Source organism: Lissotriton helveticus, chromosome 9, assembly GCF_964261635.1.
Source record: "Lissotriton helveticus chromosome 9, aLisHel1.1, whole genome shotgun sequence".
Classification (NCBI taxonomy): domain Eukaryota; kingdom Metazoa; phylum Chordata; class Amphibia; order Caudata; family Salamandridae; genus Lissotriton; species Lissotriton helveticus.
The window spans coordinates 974,390,522-974,405,690 of record NC_136070.1 but is presented as its reverse complement, the minus strand read 5'-3'; the positions used below and the strand labels follow the sequence as shown (position 1 = coordinate 974,405,690).

General features: G+C 43.0%; 1 protein-coding gene across 1 annotated transcript in view; it reads right to left on the bottom strand.

Annotated features, from left to right (window-relative positions):
* The window catches only part of LSMEM2 (leucine rich single-pass membrane protein 2), a 30,395-nt gene extending 15,808 nt beyond the window's left edge, over positions 1-14,587 (bottom strand). Inside the window, exons 1-2 of the mRNA XM_078662253.1 lie at positions 14,114-14,587; positions 675-824 (exon numbers count right to left, since the gene is read on the bottom strand). Coding sequence (XP_078518379.1) covers positions 675-819 — 145 coding nt within the window. The 5' untranslated portion in view covers positions 820-824; positions 14,114-14,587. The remainder of the gene's footprint in view (positions 1-674; positions 825-14,113) is intronic.
* Between the last annotated feature and the right edge of the window lie 582 nt (positions 14,588-15,169).

The window sequence follows — 15,169 nt, the reverse complement described above, 5'->3', positions numbered from 1 at the left end:
GGAGTGTAGCCAGGCCGCAGCAGCGGAGGTTATCCCTAGCTCTGACATTCTGTGGCGTAAGATGTCATGATTTACAGTGTCGAAGGCGGCACTGAGGTCCAGTAAAATGATGGCCGCAGTGCCGCCCTGATCCACGATTTTTCTAGCTCCTCTGTTACTGCTAATAGAGCAGTTTCCGTTCCGTGCATGGGGCGGAACCCCGTCTGAGAGGTGTCCAGAGAGTTGTTAGTTTCCAAGAATTCTGTCAGGCATTGGTTTACGTGTTTTTCCGCGATTTTAGTCATCCACGGTAACAAAGAGATCGGGCGGTAGTTTCTTCTCACTCCTATAGGTTATTCTCCCTTCATCACTATTTTGTTTCCTTCTTTCTCTTCCTTCCACATTTGGTGTTTCTCTCTCTGTTCTATAGTGACCAGTTTTGCTAGACAAGTTAAGATGCTACTGCTATTCAACACCGCTTTGACAAGGCCTATAGCTCTCGGATTGCCAAGACCTATTGGTTTGCCAGTGCTTGTTAATGTTATATTCATCCAATAATCCCCTTTTACTTTTCAGCACCTCCCTGTCCCTTACATATGTTTCTGCATGCTTAGAAGAACACTACTAATGTACAGATATAGAAAATTCATTACTCTATCAGCAATAAAAACAATAGCAGTGTGTTCCTGGCATACCTTCTGCTCCCTTAGGCACCTCCAAGTTGGTTGATGTCAAGTGGATGTCACTAATCGATTCAACTGTGTGGAGATTGACTTCCAAAGCGTCATTCTCATTGGAGCCTATTGTAGACTTCTCACATAAGACGCCTCCCTCCGCCATTATGCCTGCAACAAGAAAAAATTATCACAGAAACAAACTGAGAAATTCTATGTTTATCGGGGAGAGAGGCCATTGCGTAAATAGAAAAAGTGTCTGAACTTGACTCTCAATCAGCAAGTAATTCAATCAGCAATTTGTTTTCTTATTAGGTTACAGTTGGAAGGTTATGTTCATCCTTATCCTTTCCCTCTGTTACTATTTAAATATAATGGTCCTGGTCTCTGTTCTGTGTGTGTGCTAAATCCAATTTGGCTAGTGCATAGAAGACTAAAAATGGGGAATCACTACTGGAGTCTGGCATGGAAACACAAATTAATGCAATAATAACCTATTTCAATGAACCAACCTACCGAAGCCAGGGGTAGACACATACACCTGCTCGGTGCCAAGATACCCTGGCAGGTTAAAGTGCACTTTACAAGAACACATATCATAACCTTTACCAGGCAGTCTTTACCATGCACGTAAGAACCACACAGGTAAGTACATATTATAGGTTTTAACCTTAATCATGATGTATTTTACTACACAGGTAAGTATTTTTTTTTAAACATTTTTTTAAATGTTATTTTAGAAAAGTGAGGGAGGTGTGGGTGGAAGTAAAAGGAGGTACGAGTGATTTTAGCTTTTAAGGGTGGGTAGAGGTAAAGGGAGATTAAGATAATTTTAGGGTTAAGAAATGGGTAGAGGTAAAGGCAGGTAAGTGTAACTATATGATTTATGGGTGGGTAGAGGCAAAAGGATGTAAGGGTAATTGTAGGATTTAAGAGTGGGTAGAGGTAACGGAAGATAAGAATATTAGGGTTAAGGGCAGGTAAGAGGTAAAGGGAGGTTTGGAGTAAAAAGGGATACTGGGGGTAAGATTCCCCCTATAAAAATAAAGTGAAAAACGGTTTATATATCTAGTAAAATAGTAAATACCACAGAAATGTGTCAGTAAAGCTCCACGATCGAATGAAATACACTGTAAAGATCAATGCATTGTATAACATGCATATGTGGTAATGACATGTGTTGTAAATACATCCTCAATATGTTGCCATTTATTGCAGCCACTATGGGTTGTACAGGTGATGAATTAAGGAACCCAGGGACATATTGGATGAACTACCATGCCCATAAGTGAGGCATAATAGGACTATCTGTCACATGAAAGTGCTTAAACATATGTGCTGCACTTAGACTGCTTTGACTCCAGAGAACACAAAAGCAGTTCAAGTGAAGCAAACTTCAGTGCTTTCTGATTTCTGTTGAAAGGAAATATTCACTTCAGTGGGGTCTTATCATTAAAAATAACTTTTAACTGAAAGCTAGAAACCCTACACATTTACATTTAGATAAAGGTTCATTTGGGTGATGGGAGGGCATTTTGAATATTAAACTTGCTCCCACCAGTTTAGATTTCTGATCATAGTCTGTCAGCCTAATCTTTCGGCAGTGCTTTTTCATATGTTCCCTTACATGTGATTGGTGCTTGTCTTTTGATGTCTGATGACCGTGAGGCAATGTCGCCTTTTCGTGCTCTCAGTAGTCTTTAGAGTCAAGCCTAAATCTCCTCCTGTTCTGTTCCTCCTCTCCAATAGACCCTCATGCATCCCTAAAAATAGTCTTCAAAGGCAGAAGACAAACATTAAATGTCATGGAGATTAATCTTTCCTCTCAAGATTCTTGGCATTTCCACCAAAGAGAGGCTACAGATGTCATAATCAACAAGAATGAATTTCATCTTACTTTCTTGTAATGAAATATATATATATATATATATATAGTTTCTTCCCCTTTAACACTTTTTTTAGCTGAAAAGTAGAGTTGTTTTTTTTAGTTGATAGCTTTGTGTTAAAGGAAATCTTACTGCTGAATACCACATGTCTGCTGTGTGTGTGACGATGTCTTGAAGTGCAGCTGTTTGTAAAGTACCTGCTATGTTTGTGAGGGAAGCTTGCACTGCTGCCTCCTGAAATGTACATGATCTATATGTGACCCCAGCTTGCGCTACTGTGTCCTGTACTGCACTTGCTCTTTATATGAAAAAAGTTAGTGTTACTGCCTGTGATGTCCCGGCTATGTGTAAGAGAGAAAGATGAGAATCCTACATCGAAAGTGAAGTTCACATCAACAGGGCTTTCAGATGTCTTCACAATACTTCATAAGGCATCTTCCCAGACTCCACCAAGATCAGATAGATCCAGCCGCTGCAGGTTCCAGAACAGCTGCCTAGTCACCTACCTACCAATCTGAGTGTTGAAAATTGAAAAGGCTATCGCTCTCCTGCTTCATTAGAAGAGCAACATCCACCTACAGATTGACCAATCTAGATTCAGGCCACAGTGCTGCACTGAAACAACCATTCAAATAGTCAACAAGGTGCTCTAGATCACCAACAATGATGAACTCTGTTCCCTCATGCGGCTGAGCTATCAGCAATCTTTGACACTGTCAAGCACTAAGCTCTAGTCAACACAATCTCCCTGAGAATTGGCTTCAAGAGGATTATCATGAAGTGGCCCACATTCACCTGTTTTAATAAGTTATAATTAGGTGTGGCCTAGCATAAACCACACTGTTGCCCTCTTCTGGTTTGATGGTAACAAGAGTTCAGAGTTCTGCATGGCTAATAAGAGGGCTACCTAAATGTGAATATTTTCTTTGGTATTTACATCTCTGTCAACCATCAGTGAGTTTTCTCAGTAGTGTAATTTTGGGATTGTTGTTTGTATAGCTGTCAAACTGCCATTATTACGACAGTGCATGTCTCATAGATTCAATTACTACTCTTTCTTCTCGATCGCTTTCCATCTCCCAACCTCTCAGTGGCGGTCACGTCTCAGATGATCAGGGCAGTGCAAAGTTTGGCTGCGCTCATATACTACTGGAGACAGCACTTGGAGTCTCTACCATTTCTGACCATCCTCCCAACCTGATAGGGGCTGGGAGGAAGTTGGGGCAAATGTCTTTTCCTAAAAAACTTTTTATTGAGTAGAACACAAGTATATAGTATGGAAGGAATACCTCTAGAATGGAAAGCTGTCATTTTGTTTGCCATCAAACAAAAACTAACCCAGGTAAATGGGGAGAGGAGTTGACCTTATGGCTAGGGTGGTTGACCTCGAATCTGGGGAACTGGGTTCGAGTCCCCGCAATGATGCTGAACATCCTGTGATTCTGGGCAAAGCGCTTAATCTCCCTGAGCCTAACAAAAATGAATATGTCCTCATGTAATGCAACTGGTGTTATGTAAAGCGCTCAGATACCCGATTCGGGTCAAGTTTGCGCTATATGAAACTATATAAAATAAAAATAAAATCCCATTGGAAAAGGAGATAGAAAATGTACTAAAAAGCACAATTCTTATGTGTAAATCATGCCTTCTGAGTAGTTTTCGATAATAGGCCTTTCTCAAAAGGGTGTACCTTAGTTAAACTTAACTTCTTGTATAAGAAAAAGAGAGTCATTTGGTGACACTCATCAATCCTAACAAGAAAAGATGTATAAAGCTGTGTTCCTCAACAAAACAATCACCTCAGGTGGAGTACATATTGCTTATCGAAGGAGATACATTCGAGATATCTGTGGGTTTGTGAGTGCAGAGCTGAAAAAAACGTTCTTCATCTCCTCAGCGCAGAAAAATGGACCTTTTTTTCGATAGTCTGTCAACCTGAACGACTTTTCCCAATCCTGATCAGATGATCCAAGCCCTTCACCCCTATTTGATGAATTAGTAAGCACCTTCATTTAATTTCTTTATTTTGTACACCAAGGGCCTCATTTGTGAGGTTGAATGCAGAATGTGGCACACAAAGAAAGAGGGAGAAACGAGGAGAAATAAGGCTATTTCTCCTCATTGTGCCTCCTTAACGCAACCCCTAGGGCGGCGTTAGAATCGGACGTATTCCCAGGTTTATGATTCCTCGTAAATCTGGGAATGCTTCAGATTCCATAGGTGTTGCGTGGGAACACCCACAGCAACACCCATGGAACGCCCTCTTCACTCAGTGTACTGCGTGCAAGGGGCGCATATTTACAAGGCCATGAAAAGCCACGCAAAGGGCCTTGTAAATATGCTGCTGCAAATTGCGCCACCAAGTGAAGCTCCGGCGGTGCAAATGTGCCGCTAGGGGACTCCTAGATGAGGCCTCTAGATTATAATAGCTAGGTTTTTCTATTGCAGCATATACTGAAAGGCCTTTGTAAGTAGAAATGATATGACAAAGTTTTATTTTTCAGATAAAAGTGCAGCTCCCGGAACCATTTTGGTCCAATGATTTAATCAATAAGGAAGTAGTGGGAATAGGTGTGTGTGCATGCATGTCTGACCTATTGCTATACCTTACGAAGATCGTACCTTAGACAGGGTTGGCCCTGGAGTGCTTCACGTTCTCCACAATATACATAGCACCTACAAGGACAATAAAGGTAGTATAGGAAAAAATGTCATAGTGGAGGTAATGCTGGTACATGCATTTGTGTCTCATTGTCATTAAGTCTTCGCAGCCTTTATTGCAGCATTGGCTTTTTTTTTTAGGAAGCGGGTGTTTCAATTTTGAGGGTTATTTTTCTGTTTATATGTTAGACGTGTGTGAGTGCTGTTGTGCAGAATATGGTGCCATTGTTCAGTAGCAAGTCTGTAAAAATAACATCTCTGTTCTCTTGGTAATGCGCTCTATCATCCTCTTTGGATAAATCTGCATTTCACAAAAACCCAAAGAATTTTTTTTTAAAACATGGAAATTACATTTCCGCCCTCCCTCGTGGCATACAAAAAATAATGATGTAGAGAATGACGTAGAGAAGAAAATCATTTTTACACGTGATCATCTGCATTCTACATAAGAGGGAAGAGGGGAAAAATGAAAGGAGTTAAAAATTCAGAAAAAATAAGATTTGGGGGGAATAATAGTCTCAATTAAAAGTTCAGAATCGTATCACCATATTAAAACAACAACACTGTATCATTGACTGCATCAGCCAAAGAGAAACAACTTTTAAAATATTTGGTGGATTAAAATGGGGATTTAATACCCCATTCGCGTGTGTATAATGTATGAGGGAGATAATCTCCCTACTCTGTGAACCACCAAGGGCTACGCCTTTCTTCCACTAGATGGTGATCATGCATATTTGTCCCTTAACTTTGCATCCGTTTGACTAATTTACGTTAAATATTTCAGTCCTGGTAAACCTGTTTTATTGTCGGAGTATAGAAAGTTTTGCAGTGTTTGGTCAAGGAGGTGCAAGGAAAAAAGGGAAAGGGAGGTCCCAAAACAGGCATAAAATCCAATGCATTTTACATAGACCTGTATTTTGCCTAGTGCGAAAACCGTCCTTCAGATGTTGACAAATTTTGGCAGGATTATAGATTATGGTGCGCAGTTGATACTGTGGAGGGTATTGCAGGTAAGTAGGGTAAGGAGTATTTTATACGTTTTAGGTGTTTTTAACTTAGTGATATCTGTGGCAGTACCACAGTACTACCTAGATATATAGCGATGATGAGCCATTACCTGATTGACTAATGACTGCCTTTAACAAGTTAACCGCTTCTGTGCGGCGCCGATTCCGCCCCTGTGCTGGACATTCCAGAACAGGGTGCGGTCGTGACGGAACCGTTCCGTCTTCAGCACAGCTCAGCCGTGACTGATGACGGAACGGTTCCGTCACAAGCATCGAAGGGGTTAAAGGCAGCCATGTTGTTTTTAGCTCGGGTTTCCCTGTGTACTGCGTTACATCTTGCACTCTAGGTAAGTATTAGATTTGGTATTTTTCCCATACCTATTACCATTTTAGTAAAGTGGTAATAGGTAGGGAAAAATATTTATGAGTTTATATATATATTTTTTAAAATACAGAGTCCCACGGTACTACCACGGTACCCAAAAAATAAATAAAGAAATTGGAAATACACTATAAGAGACTATGGGCCATATTCACAAGGGAATGGTGAAGCGAGGCGTTAAGCAAACATTGCTAACGCCATGCTCCACCTTTCTGAAAATGCAGGGATGCGCTGTATTTGCAGGGATGCGCTGTATTCACAAGAATGCGCTACACCCCTGCATTTCTCCTAGTGCTAAACCTAGCTGCCTAGCACCAACGCAGGCACCCTTGCACCATAGTGTAAGGGTGTCTGCGTTGAGGGGAATCATTGTTTATGTGCAGGAAGGGACGTCTTCCTGCACATAAACAATCAAGAATGGCAAATTGTAACTTCTATGTGTGCTGCTTTGTGCAGCACACATAGAAGTTGCAAATCGTCATTTTTTAAATGATTATTCATGTGCAGGAAGGGGTCCCTTAATTCGTGGTGATTTGCTGTTTCGTTTCTATGTGTGCTGCACATTGCAGCACACATAGAAACAGCAAAAACGAGGAGAAATTAAGCATTTTTCCGTGGTTTGCCACGTTAAGACCAGGTTAATTTTGGCGCTGCCTCCTATTTATGCCACTCTTGTAAATAGAGGGCAGCATCAAAATTAATTGGAGTTGCGGCGGAACGCCAACCGCAACACCCATTGCACGCCCCTTTCACGCTAAGTGTAGCATGAAAGGGGGCCTTAGTTACAAGGTGGACTTAAGCCACATTAAGTGGCTTAATGCTGCCTAGTATATAAGGCGAAGGTTTTATCGCCACAGAACGTCATAAAAAGTGATGTTCCTAAGCCGACAAGGGCTAGTAAGTATGCCCCTATATTTTATAAATATAATGTGCAAAAATGTCTTTCTATTTTTCAAATATTTAAATATGCTGAAAAAAATGTATGGAGTAGCGCACTAATTTGTAAAATTAGTGCGTTAATTAAACAAAGTGCAGTTCACCGTACACAGCTAGAAAAACATATAGAAATTTATAAACAAAAATGTTAACCGTACAAAATTGTTTTGGGGTACTGAGGTAGTACTGCCTTGCTCCATATTTTTTAAAACAAATATATAGAAACGTATAAATATTTTGCACTACCTATTACCACCTTATTAAAGTTGTAGAAAAGTAGGATATGCTTCTTATGGGTAACCCCACTTTTTTGCTGATGTATCACTGTTTTTGACTAGTCTGACTGGGATCCTGCTAATCAGGACCCCAGTCTATCAGCTTTCTCCCTTAAATTGTTATATGTGTACTTTAGGTACACTACAGATTGGATCCTGAGGTACCCTTATTAGTCCCTAGTATATAGTACGCCATGTACCCAGGGCATAGGTACCCCAGAGGCCTTCCATGGGCTGCATCATGTATTATACCACCCCTAAAAGGCCATTAAAAATGACACGACAGGCCCGCTACAGCAGACTGTGTAAGATGGTGCTTGCACCACTTACTGAGATATAGGTTCACTATATCTATCTAAATCACTACACTTAAAAACATATCAGTCACCCCTATGGTAGGCCTTATCAATCCTGAAGACAGGGTGCTGGGTTTTACGTGAGAGGATGCCCCTGCATGAGCAAAGCCCCTCTGCAGCCTTCGGAGACCATTCTCTGGGGTTGTCTGTGATGCAGCCAGACATATATGTTTAAGTGCATTATAACCTCGCAGTAAATGCTAACTTTTAAAAGGTTGCTTAGAAACATGTTGTGTTTGGTGTCAAACACCTTGGAATCATACCTCCACACCAGTAACCGGTGTGGGAGGTATGATTCCACTCTTCAAAAACAACTACTGTGGGCCACCGGTCTACCCGGTACCAGCTTTTCTCGACCTGGGCAGCACAAAATGGATGCTGCCAGCTACAGACACTATTCTGCTCTCCTGCTGCTGAACAGACAAGCAGAGGAAGGCATGACAATAAGCATCCTGTCAAAGGGAGGTGTGACCACCTCCCAGACAGGATTTAGTGTATTGGGGCTAGGTGGGTGCACTCTGAGAGTGCCAGAAAGTCTGCACTGGGGGCACATTTGGTGTCCCTGTGCATAGTCCAGCTCAAACCAGTTCTGGGAGCCATTGGCTCCTGCTCTGGCGCGAAACTGGACAAAGGACATGGGTGTAACCATCCCTCTGTCCCGCCCCTTCCCTAGGAGGGTCCGCAGAATCCGTCCAACTCCTACCCATGGGTATAAAGTAACCCTGGGCGTAGTGGGGCGTAGTGGGGCTCCGCGGAGCTACGCGGAGAGGGCGAGAAGCTACGCCCACTCCCGCACTCCGCGTAGCCCCACTACGCACCTCCCTCCCGCTCTCCCCTACATACTTTATTTAAGCAATTACACTGATTAAAACAATTTTAAAGCACTTACCTTGTCCGGGGCTCGTCCGGGGCTCCCTCTTTGAATAGCGTCCTTTTCCTGGATACCAATGCGCATGCGCGGGCGGCCGCGCATGCGCATTTCTCCCGAGAAATGCGCATGCGCGGCCGCCCGCGCATGCGCATTTGTTTCCAGGAAAAGGACGCTATTCAAAGAGGGAGCCCCGGACTAGCCCCGGACAAGGTAAGTGGTTTAAAATTGCTTTAATCAGTGTAATTGCATAGATAAAGTATCTAGTGGAGGGCGGGAGGGAGGCGGGTGGCGGCCGACTCGGCTACGCTCACGGAGTGGGCGTAGTGTTGCCGGCTACGCTGTCTACGCAAAATGCGTAGAAGGCAACACTACGCCTACTCCGTGGGCGTAGCCGAATCGGACGCCCACCCTTAGTATAAAGTGGGTTGCCGAATTACAGGACTGTAGATTTTACTTTAGCTTTTACCTGGACAAGATTCTGCTAAGAAGAAACCCAGTACTTTGACTGCCTGCACTACGATTGCATGACTGAAGAGTCTCCCATGTTGGTGCTCCAGCCGGACAACGACCCCTCAGCACTCGACATCCTTCATGGAACGGCTCACCTCGGGATCCCGGCCATCCTCGACATCTCCTGGCCCCCGTGGCTGCAGATTCAAGCATCCCTTCTTCGTACCTGAAGCACCCAACATCGGTGGGCATTCGACTACCGAGCTTGTCGTGACCCAGACTCTGTCCCATCTGCTTTCAGGTTCCTCTCACCTCGAATCCAGGCTTGGATTCTACCAGACACTTTTCACCTTCCTGGCAGCAGTACTTCTTTACAGCTCTCCATTGAAAACAACAAAGGTTTCCGACACCAATTGACCCCTATGCACACGGCTCCTCTGGGATAGGCAACACGGGTACTTCGGTAGTCACTGGTGGGCTGGCTCTAGAACCTCCTATGTTCCAAAGGGTTTGCTTGAAGTCCTCGTAAAAGTGTCCTTAAACTTTAACTTTCTAACCACGACTTTCCCATAGAGTTGTATGGAGCACGCGGTCGTGTTTCCTCACTGGACCCGTCCTCTTTGGGCTACCTGTGCCACTCCTCTGGGTGGTTCCTTGGGGTCCCAGCGATTCTACGTGCTCTAGGCACTGTGTCTATTGAAATTGTGATTGTTATACCTTTTTTTAGTATATAGTTCAGTCTCCCCCTGGAGCCCACTGTGTATTTTGCTACTTACGAATGTTCTATCGTTGCAGTATTGTGTGCTTTATATTCTAATCTCGTGTAGAGATTAGTAGAGATAGTTATAATAAATACATATTTTTATATAACTACTCTGTGGTTCTCCGTTCATTTAGTCATACAGGAGGTGATATTCTGGTAAAACAAGCTGCTTTACATTCCTTCAAGATTAAGCCTGAAGGCTGCTCTCCACAGCTATCACTAGGATAGCTTTCTAAAGGTTATCTTTGACCTCATACATCATAAGGGTCATGTGGCCTTGTACAAGGTGCCCACTTTAACTAGTGGACAGAATATACTAACCCACCTACCTCGCAAAAGTGGTAAAAGGTAGGGCAAAAATACCAAACCTAATACTTACCTACATCGGGAGGCGTCACAGAACACAGGCAAAGTGTACCTAAAAACAACATGCCTGCCTTTAACTTCTGTAAAGTGAGTCATTAGCCAATCAGTGAATGTCTTGTCATCACTATGTACCATGATAGTACAGCTAAATACACCCAAGTTTTGCTAAAATACCACAGCAACAGAACTCACTAACTTTAAATACCTTAAAACGTATCATTGCTTATACTCCTGGGACCTTACATATACTCCTGGGAAATATGGATAAAATAGTGCAGAGGCGTAGACTGGTGCGCAGCACAAGAGAAACCATTGTTCGTGGCCAGAGGGTGTCCAGCTAAATACCGTAAGGTTTGGGGTAAAAGGCTGGGGCAGATAGATTAAGCGTGTCTCCTTCTGAAAATGTGTGCACTGTGTGGGATCTGTGGGGACAGTTTAACGCAAACTCATTTCCCCGTGTATGTAAATGGTATTATCAAATGATTGTTGTGATATACTGTATTTGACTGCTGCTGGTAGTTTCTATTTAAAAAACAATAAAATTGTTTATAAAAAAAAAACTTATAGAATAGTTACACTACTTACCTGCACTACCCAAAATAATCATCTATGCACTACTATATGTAATCCTGCCAAATTTTACGAATGACTGTTTACACACTATGCAAACTATGAAAGCAAATGTAAAATGCATTGGATTTGAGCAAATTTTGGGAGCCCCCTTTTTTCTTTGCACCCCCCGACCAACCCCCGCAAAACTTTTACTCCTCCAACAATGAAACGGGTGCAACTGGTCTGCAAAATTTGGTGGACATTCATCAAACGTGTGCAAAGTTTACAAAAATCTGTATATCGATTATATACACATTTTTTCTTTTTAAAGTTAACCTTTTACCACCTAAATGAAGTGGTAATAGTTAAGTATTAGGTTTAATTGCTGTTAACCTATGTGTAAGACCCTAACCCAGAATGCTGCGAAATGCTGACCATACAATAATGCAAAATTTGTAAACACATCCATCAACTAATCACATTGTCAGTTCTCAGCATGGACCATGGAATACTGTGAACTTACTATCATATACCATAGCACAAGATATACCTACGTTTGTTTTTATACAACATATAAGTTTAACATTACCTACACTATTTACATATACAACCAGAAAATTCATATTTACATATTCTAATATATATATTGTAGATATAACATTGATATCTTTACACAAACTATCAGTATGCTTCCTTTAATTTACACACTCCACCTTATGCCACTCCACTGTATAACAGTTGACCTTATGCCACTCCACTGTACACTATTTAGAGTATGCCACTCCAGTACACGCCACTGTATTGTACAATAATCCACTGTATGTTACTCATTTCTCCTCCACCCAACTCCAATGTATGCCAATCCAGTCTACACCACTATATTCTACGCTATTATACTGTTCGCCACTTAATTTAATTACACTGTTGTGTATGCCACTGTACTGGACGTCCCTAAACTGTACAGCTCGCAGCTGTATGCTATTCCATTGTTCGCAACTCAACTTTAGGCTATTCCACTGTATGCTATTCCTCTATGCCCCACTTGATGGTACACTACTGGAGTGTACGGTAATCCAGTCTACGCTACTCCATTCTACAGCACTCCATTGTCCTGAAATACAGTATATGCCACTGGACCAGTGCATAATTTGAGCCGGCGGTTTCCGGTGCTCGGCCCCGGCACTTAATTGTCAACACTGGCATTTATGACAGCTGCCACATGGTGGCGCGGTTTGTATAAATTAGAGATGAGCAGTACAGCAATTGTTTATTAATTCAGTATGCATTAAAAACAACTACTACCTGCTGCCCAAGCTATTTTTATAGTTTGGGAGGCCTGGAATAGGCTGAATTGTCACACTTCTAGTGTGCCAGTTAGTAGTAGTTCTGTAGGTACTCTCATTGGCAATGACAGCGTGCAATGGGTGGTGCAACCTGCAGAGGCCTCCTGACTAGAGCCCTGTCACTTATTTTTTACAAATTAGGCACTGCACTGACTGTACTACAATCCTCCATGCTTGCACTGATTTGGGCAGGGAATCTACTCTGTCCCAGTGGTGGGCCCCCCGGGACAGAGTAATTGAGCCAGTCCAGGCGGATGGGATCACTGTGACATTTTAAGGCTCGGGGAGAGGGCCTGGGCGGCACCCTCCCCTTTTTTGTTCAATTCAGACCCCGGGGGTATGAGGTCCCCAGAACCTGTGAAGGTTCAGGGGGTGTTGCAGTCCCCTCCCTTTTTTATTGAGTTTGGCCCCAGGATGAGGTCCCCAGGGCATTTTAAGGCTCTGGAGGGAAGCGGCGTCCCTCTTAATTAAGGAACATGGCCCCGTGAAATGGGGTACCCGGGGACAAAAATGGGCTATGGAGTTGGGCCCCACTCATGCTCCCCTCCCCAATTTATTTATAACAAATAGTGAGCCACCATTTTCTTATTTTTCAGTTTGCTGCAATATACATATATACATACATGTATATGCCATATTTTGGTATCACTCATTTCATCAGCCCAGCTATATCAATTACATAATTGATACACAATAATGAATGTTTGCTATAAATGTACTTTTCTTAAGGTGTACACAATAATGACATTGATTAATTATATTTGACACACAGTCTACCTTTTGCATGTTTCCTTAAAATATACAGTAACCTCTTCATCAATGTTGACTCGTCTGGATTAAGCCTTTATGGTTCATATTACTTCACAAAGCCAAAACTCCTTTGTTCAACTGGTCTCTCGTTTTAGTAATTGTGTGTGGGATGGGCCATCAAATCTTAATTCATTAGGTCTACATTATGGCATTTTGTGACCGCACACCTGAATATTGAGTACAGGAATAGTGTGGTACACTAATATTGTGGACAAAATATCAAGACAGAATATCAAAAGTTAAGTGCACAGAGGGAAGTATAGATCTACTATTCTTAATTCCACATCTATGTACCTTGAAGATATCGATTGTTAATGTACATATATTTGGAGTTTGGTATATAAATCTGTATATTCTTACCTTTTGATAATTTGTCCACGGCATTAGTGTCCCACAATATCCTGGAATTGAAATTCAGGAGCAATACTAGATTTGAAAAAATCTAATAGGGCTCCTGTTGTGGAACATGCCACAAAGCCTTCCACAGAATCCTCTTTTACTCCCCTACAATAAACTGTGGCATCTCTTCTGTCTCGGGCTCTCAAATTTGGTTACCCGAACTATGGGTGCATATGTATTCCCACTTCCCTATAGGGTAGCTGAAAGGTCGGGGGGTTCTGGGTGTATTTGGATATTGTGTTTGGCGCAAACACACAACCACCTTTCCGAGGCATGTCCTGCAACAGCCAGACACCTGTTAGTTTCCAGATGTCTGGGCATGTGGACATCCTCCATACAGGCACCACACGGCAACACTACCACCACTGCAACACAAAAAACACACACAATTAATACTCACTGTTCAATATGGGTGTGGTCTATACCCTCGAGGTCTTCAGGTGTGCAGGGTACACAAGATCACCCCAGCTCGAGGGTCTACAAGGTGAAAGGTCCTTAGAATAAGACAGAGTCAATCAATGCTCCTGGGGAAATATATTCGTAGCAGGTGAACTGAAATCACACGACAGATCTGCGAACTGTGATGTGGTAACCACACCCCTCAAGTGCTGTCAGCCTCTGGGCTCTGCAACACCAAAACACTAAAACGAGGACACCGGCGGGCTGATGCTATGAGCCTGGTGGTGGTGTAGCAACAAGCCCCTTAAATGTATATCACCACTCACTGCCCAAAAAAACTGTGAGACTGGGGTCTGTCATCCTTATCTGTCAAACTGTGAACAGGAAGTCCTCAAATGCAGTGAACATGGTGGTGCTGTAGCATCAAACCCCCAAAATGAGGATTATCACATACCAACCGGAAATTGCGCAGGCCCGGGGAGTTCTCTAGTGCAAACCCCCGTCCCCCAAACCCCTCTTCTCCCAGCTTCAATGGACGGACCGCGCCGCGGCGCACGTGCGCTCCGATACTGCGTCTTGGTTCAGTCGAAGCTGCCTCCAAAATAGGGCCAGGGCTGACGGCAGTGCAAGGAGGGTGGGATAAAAATAGCATGAAGGGTCTGCACAGAGCCCAGGCTGCCTGCTGGGAAGGCACCAGGGCCGGGAGGATCGCGTCTATATTTGGGGAATGCTTCAGAGGAGCAGACGATAAGAAAAGAGAAGAGGAGGAGTGAGCCGATCAGCCAGACGTGTTCTCGTCCATTGAATGGAAGGAGCCGGAGGGGGGCATTAACCAGAGTTTTAAAGCACAAGTGGGGCCAAAAAGCAAACACGCGCCTTCAGTGTTATTGTCTCTAATATTCATACAATTGTGCACCATGAGCAGCAGTTAGAGCTGAAATTATGGGGCAGATTAACAGAACCCGTTTTCGGGCTAGAATATTATCGCATTATCAACAAGGACACGCAAGCGCGTGTATCCTTGCATTAGCCCCCTTGTCAGCACGCCTCCCATCGC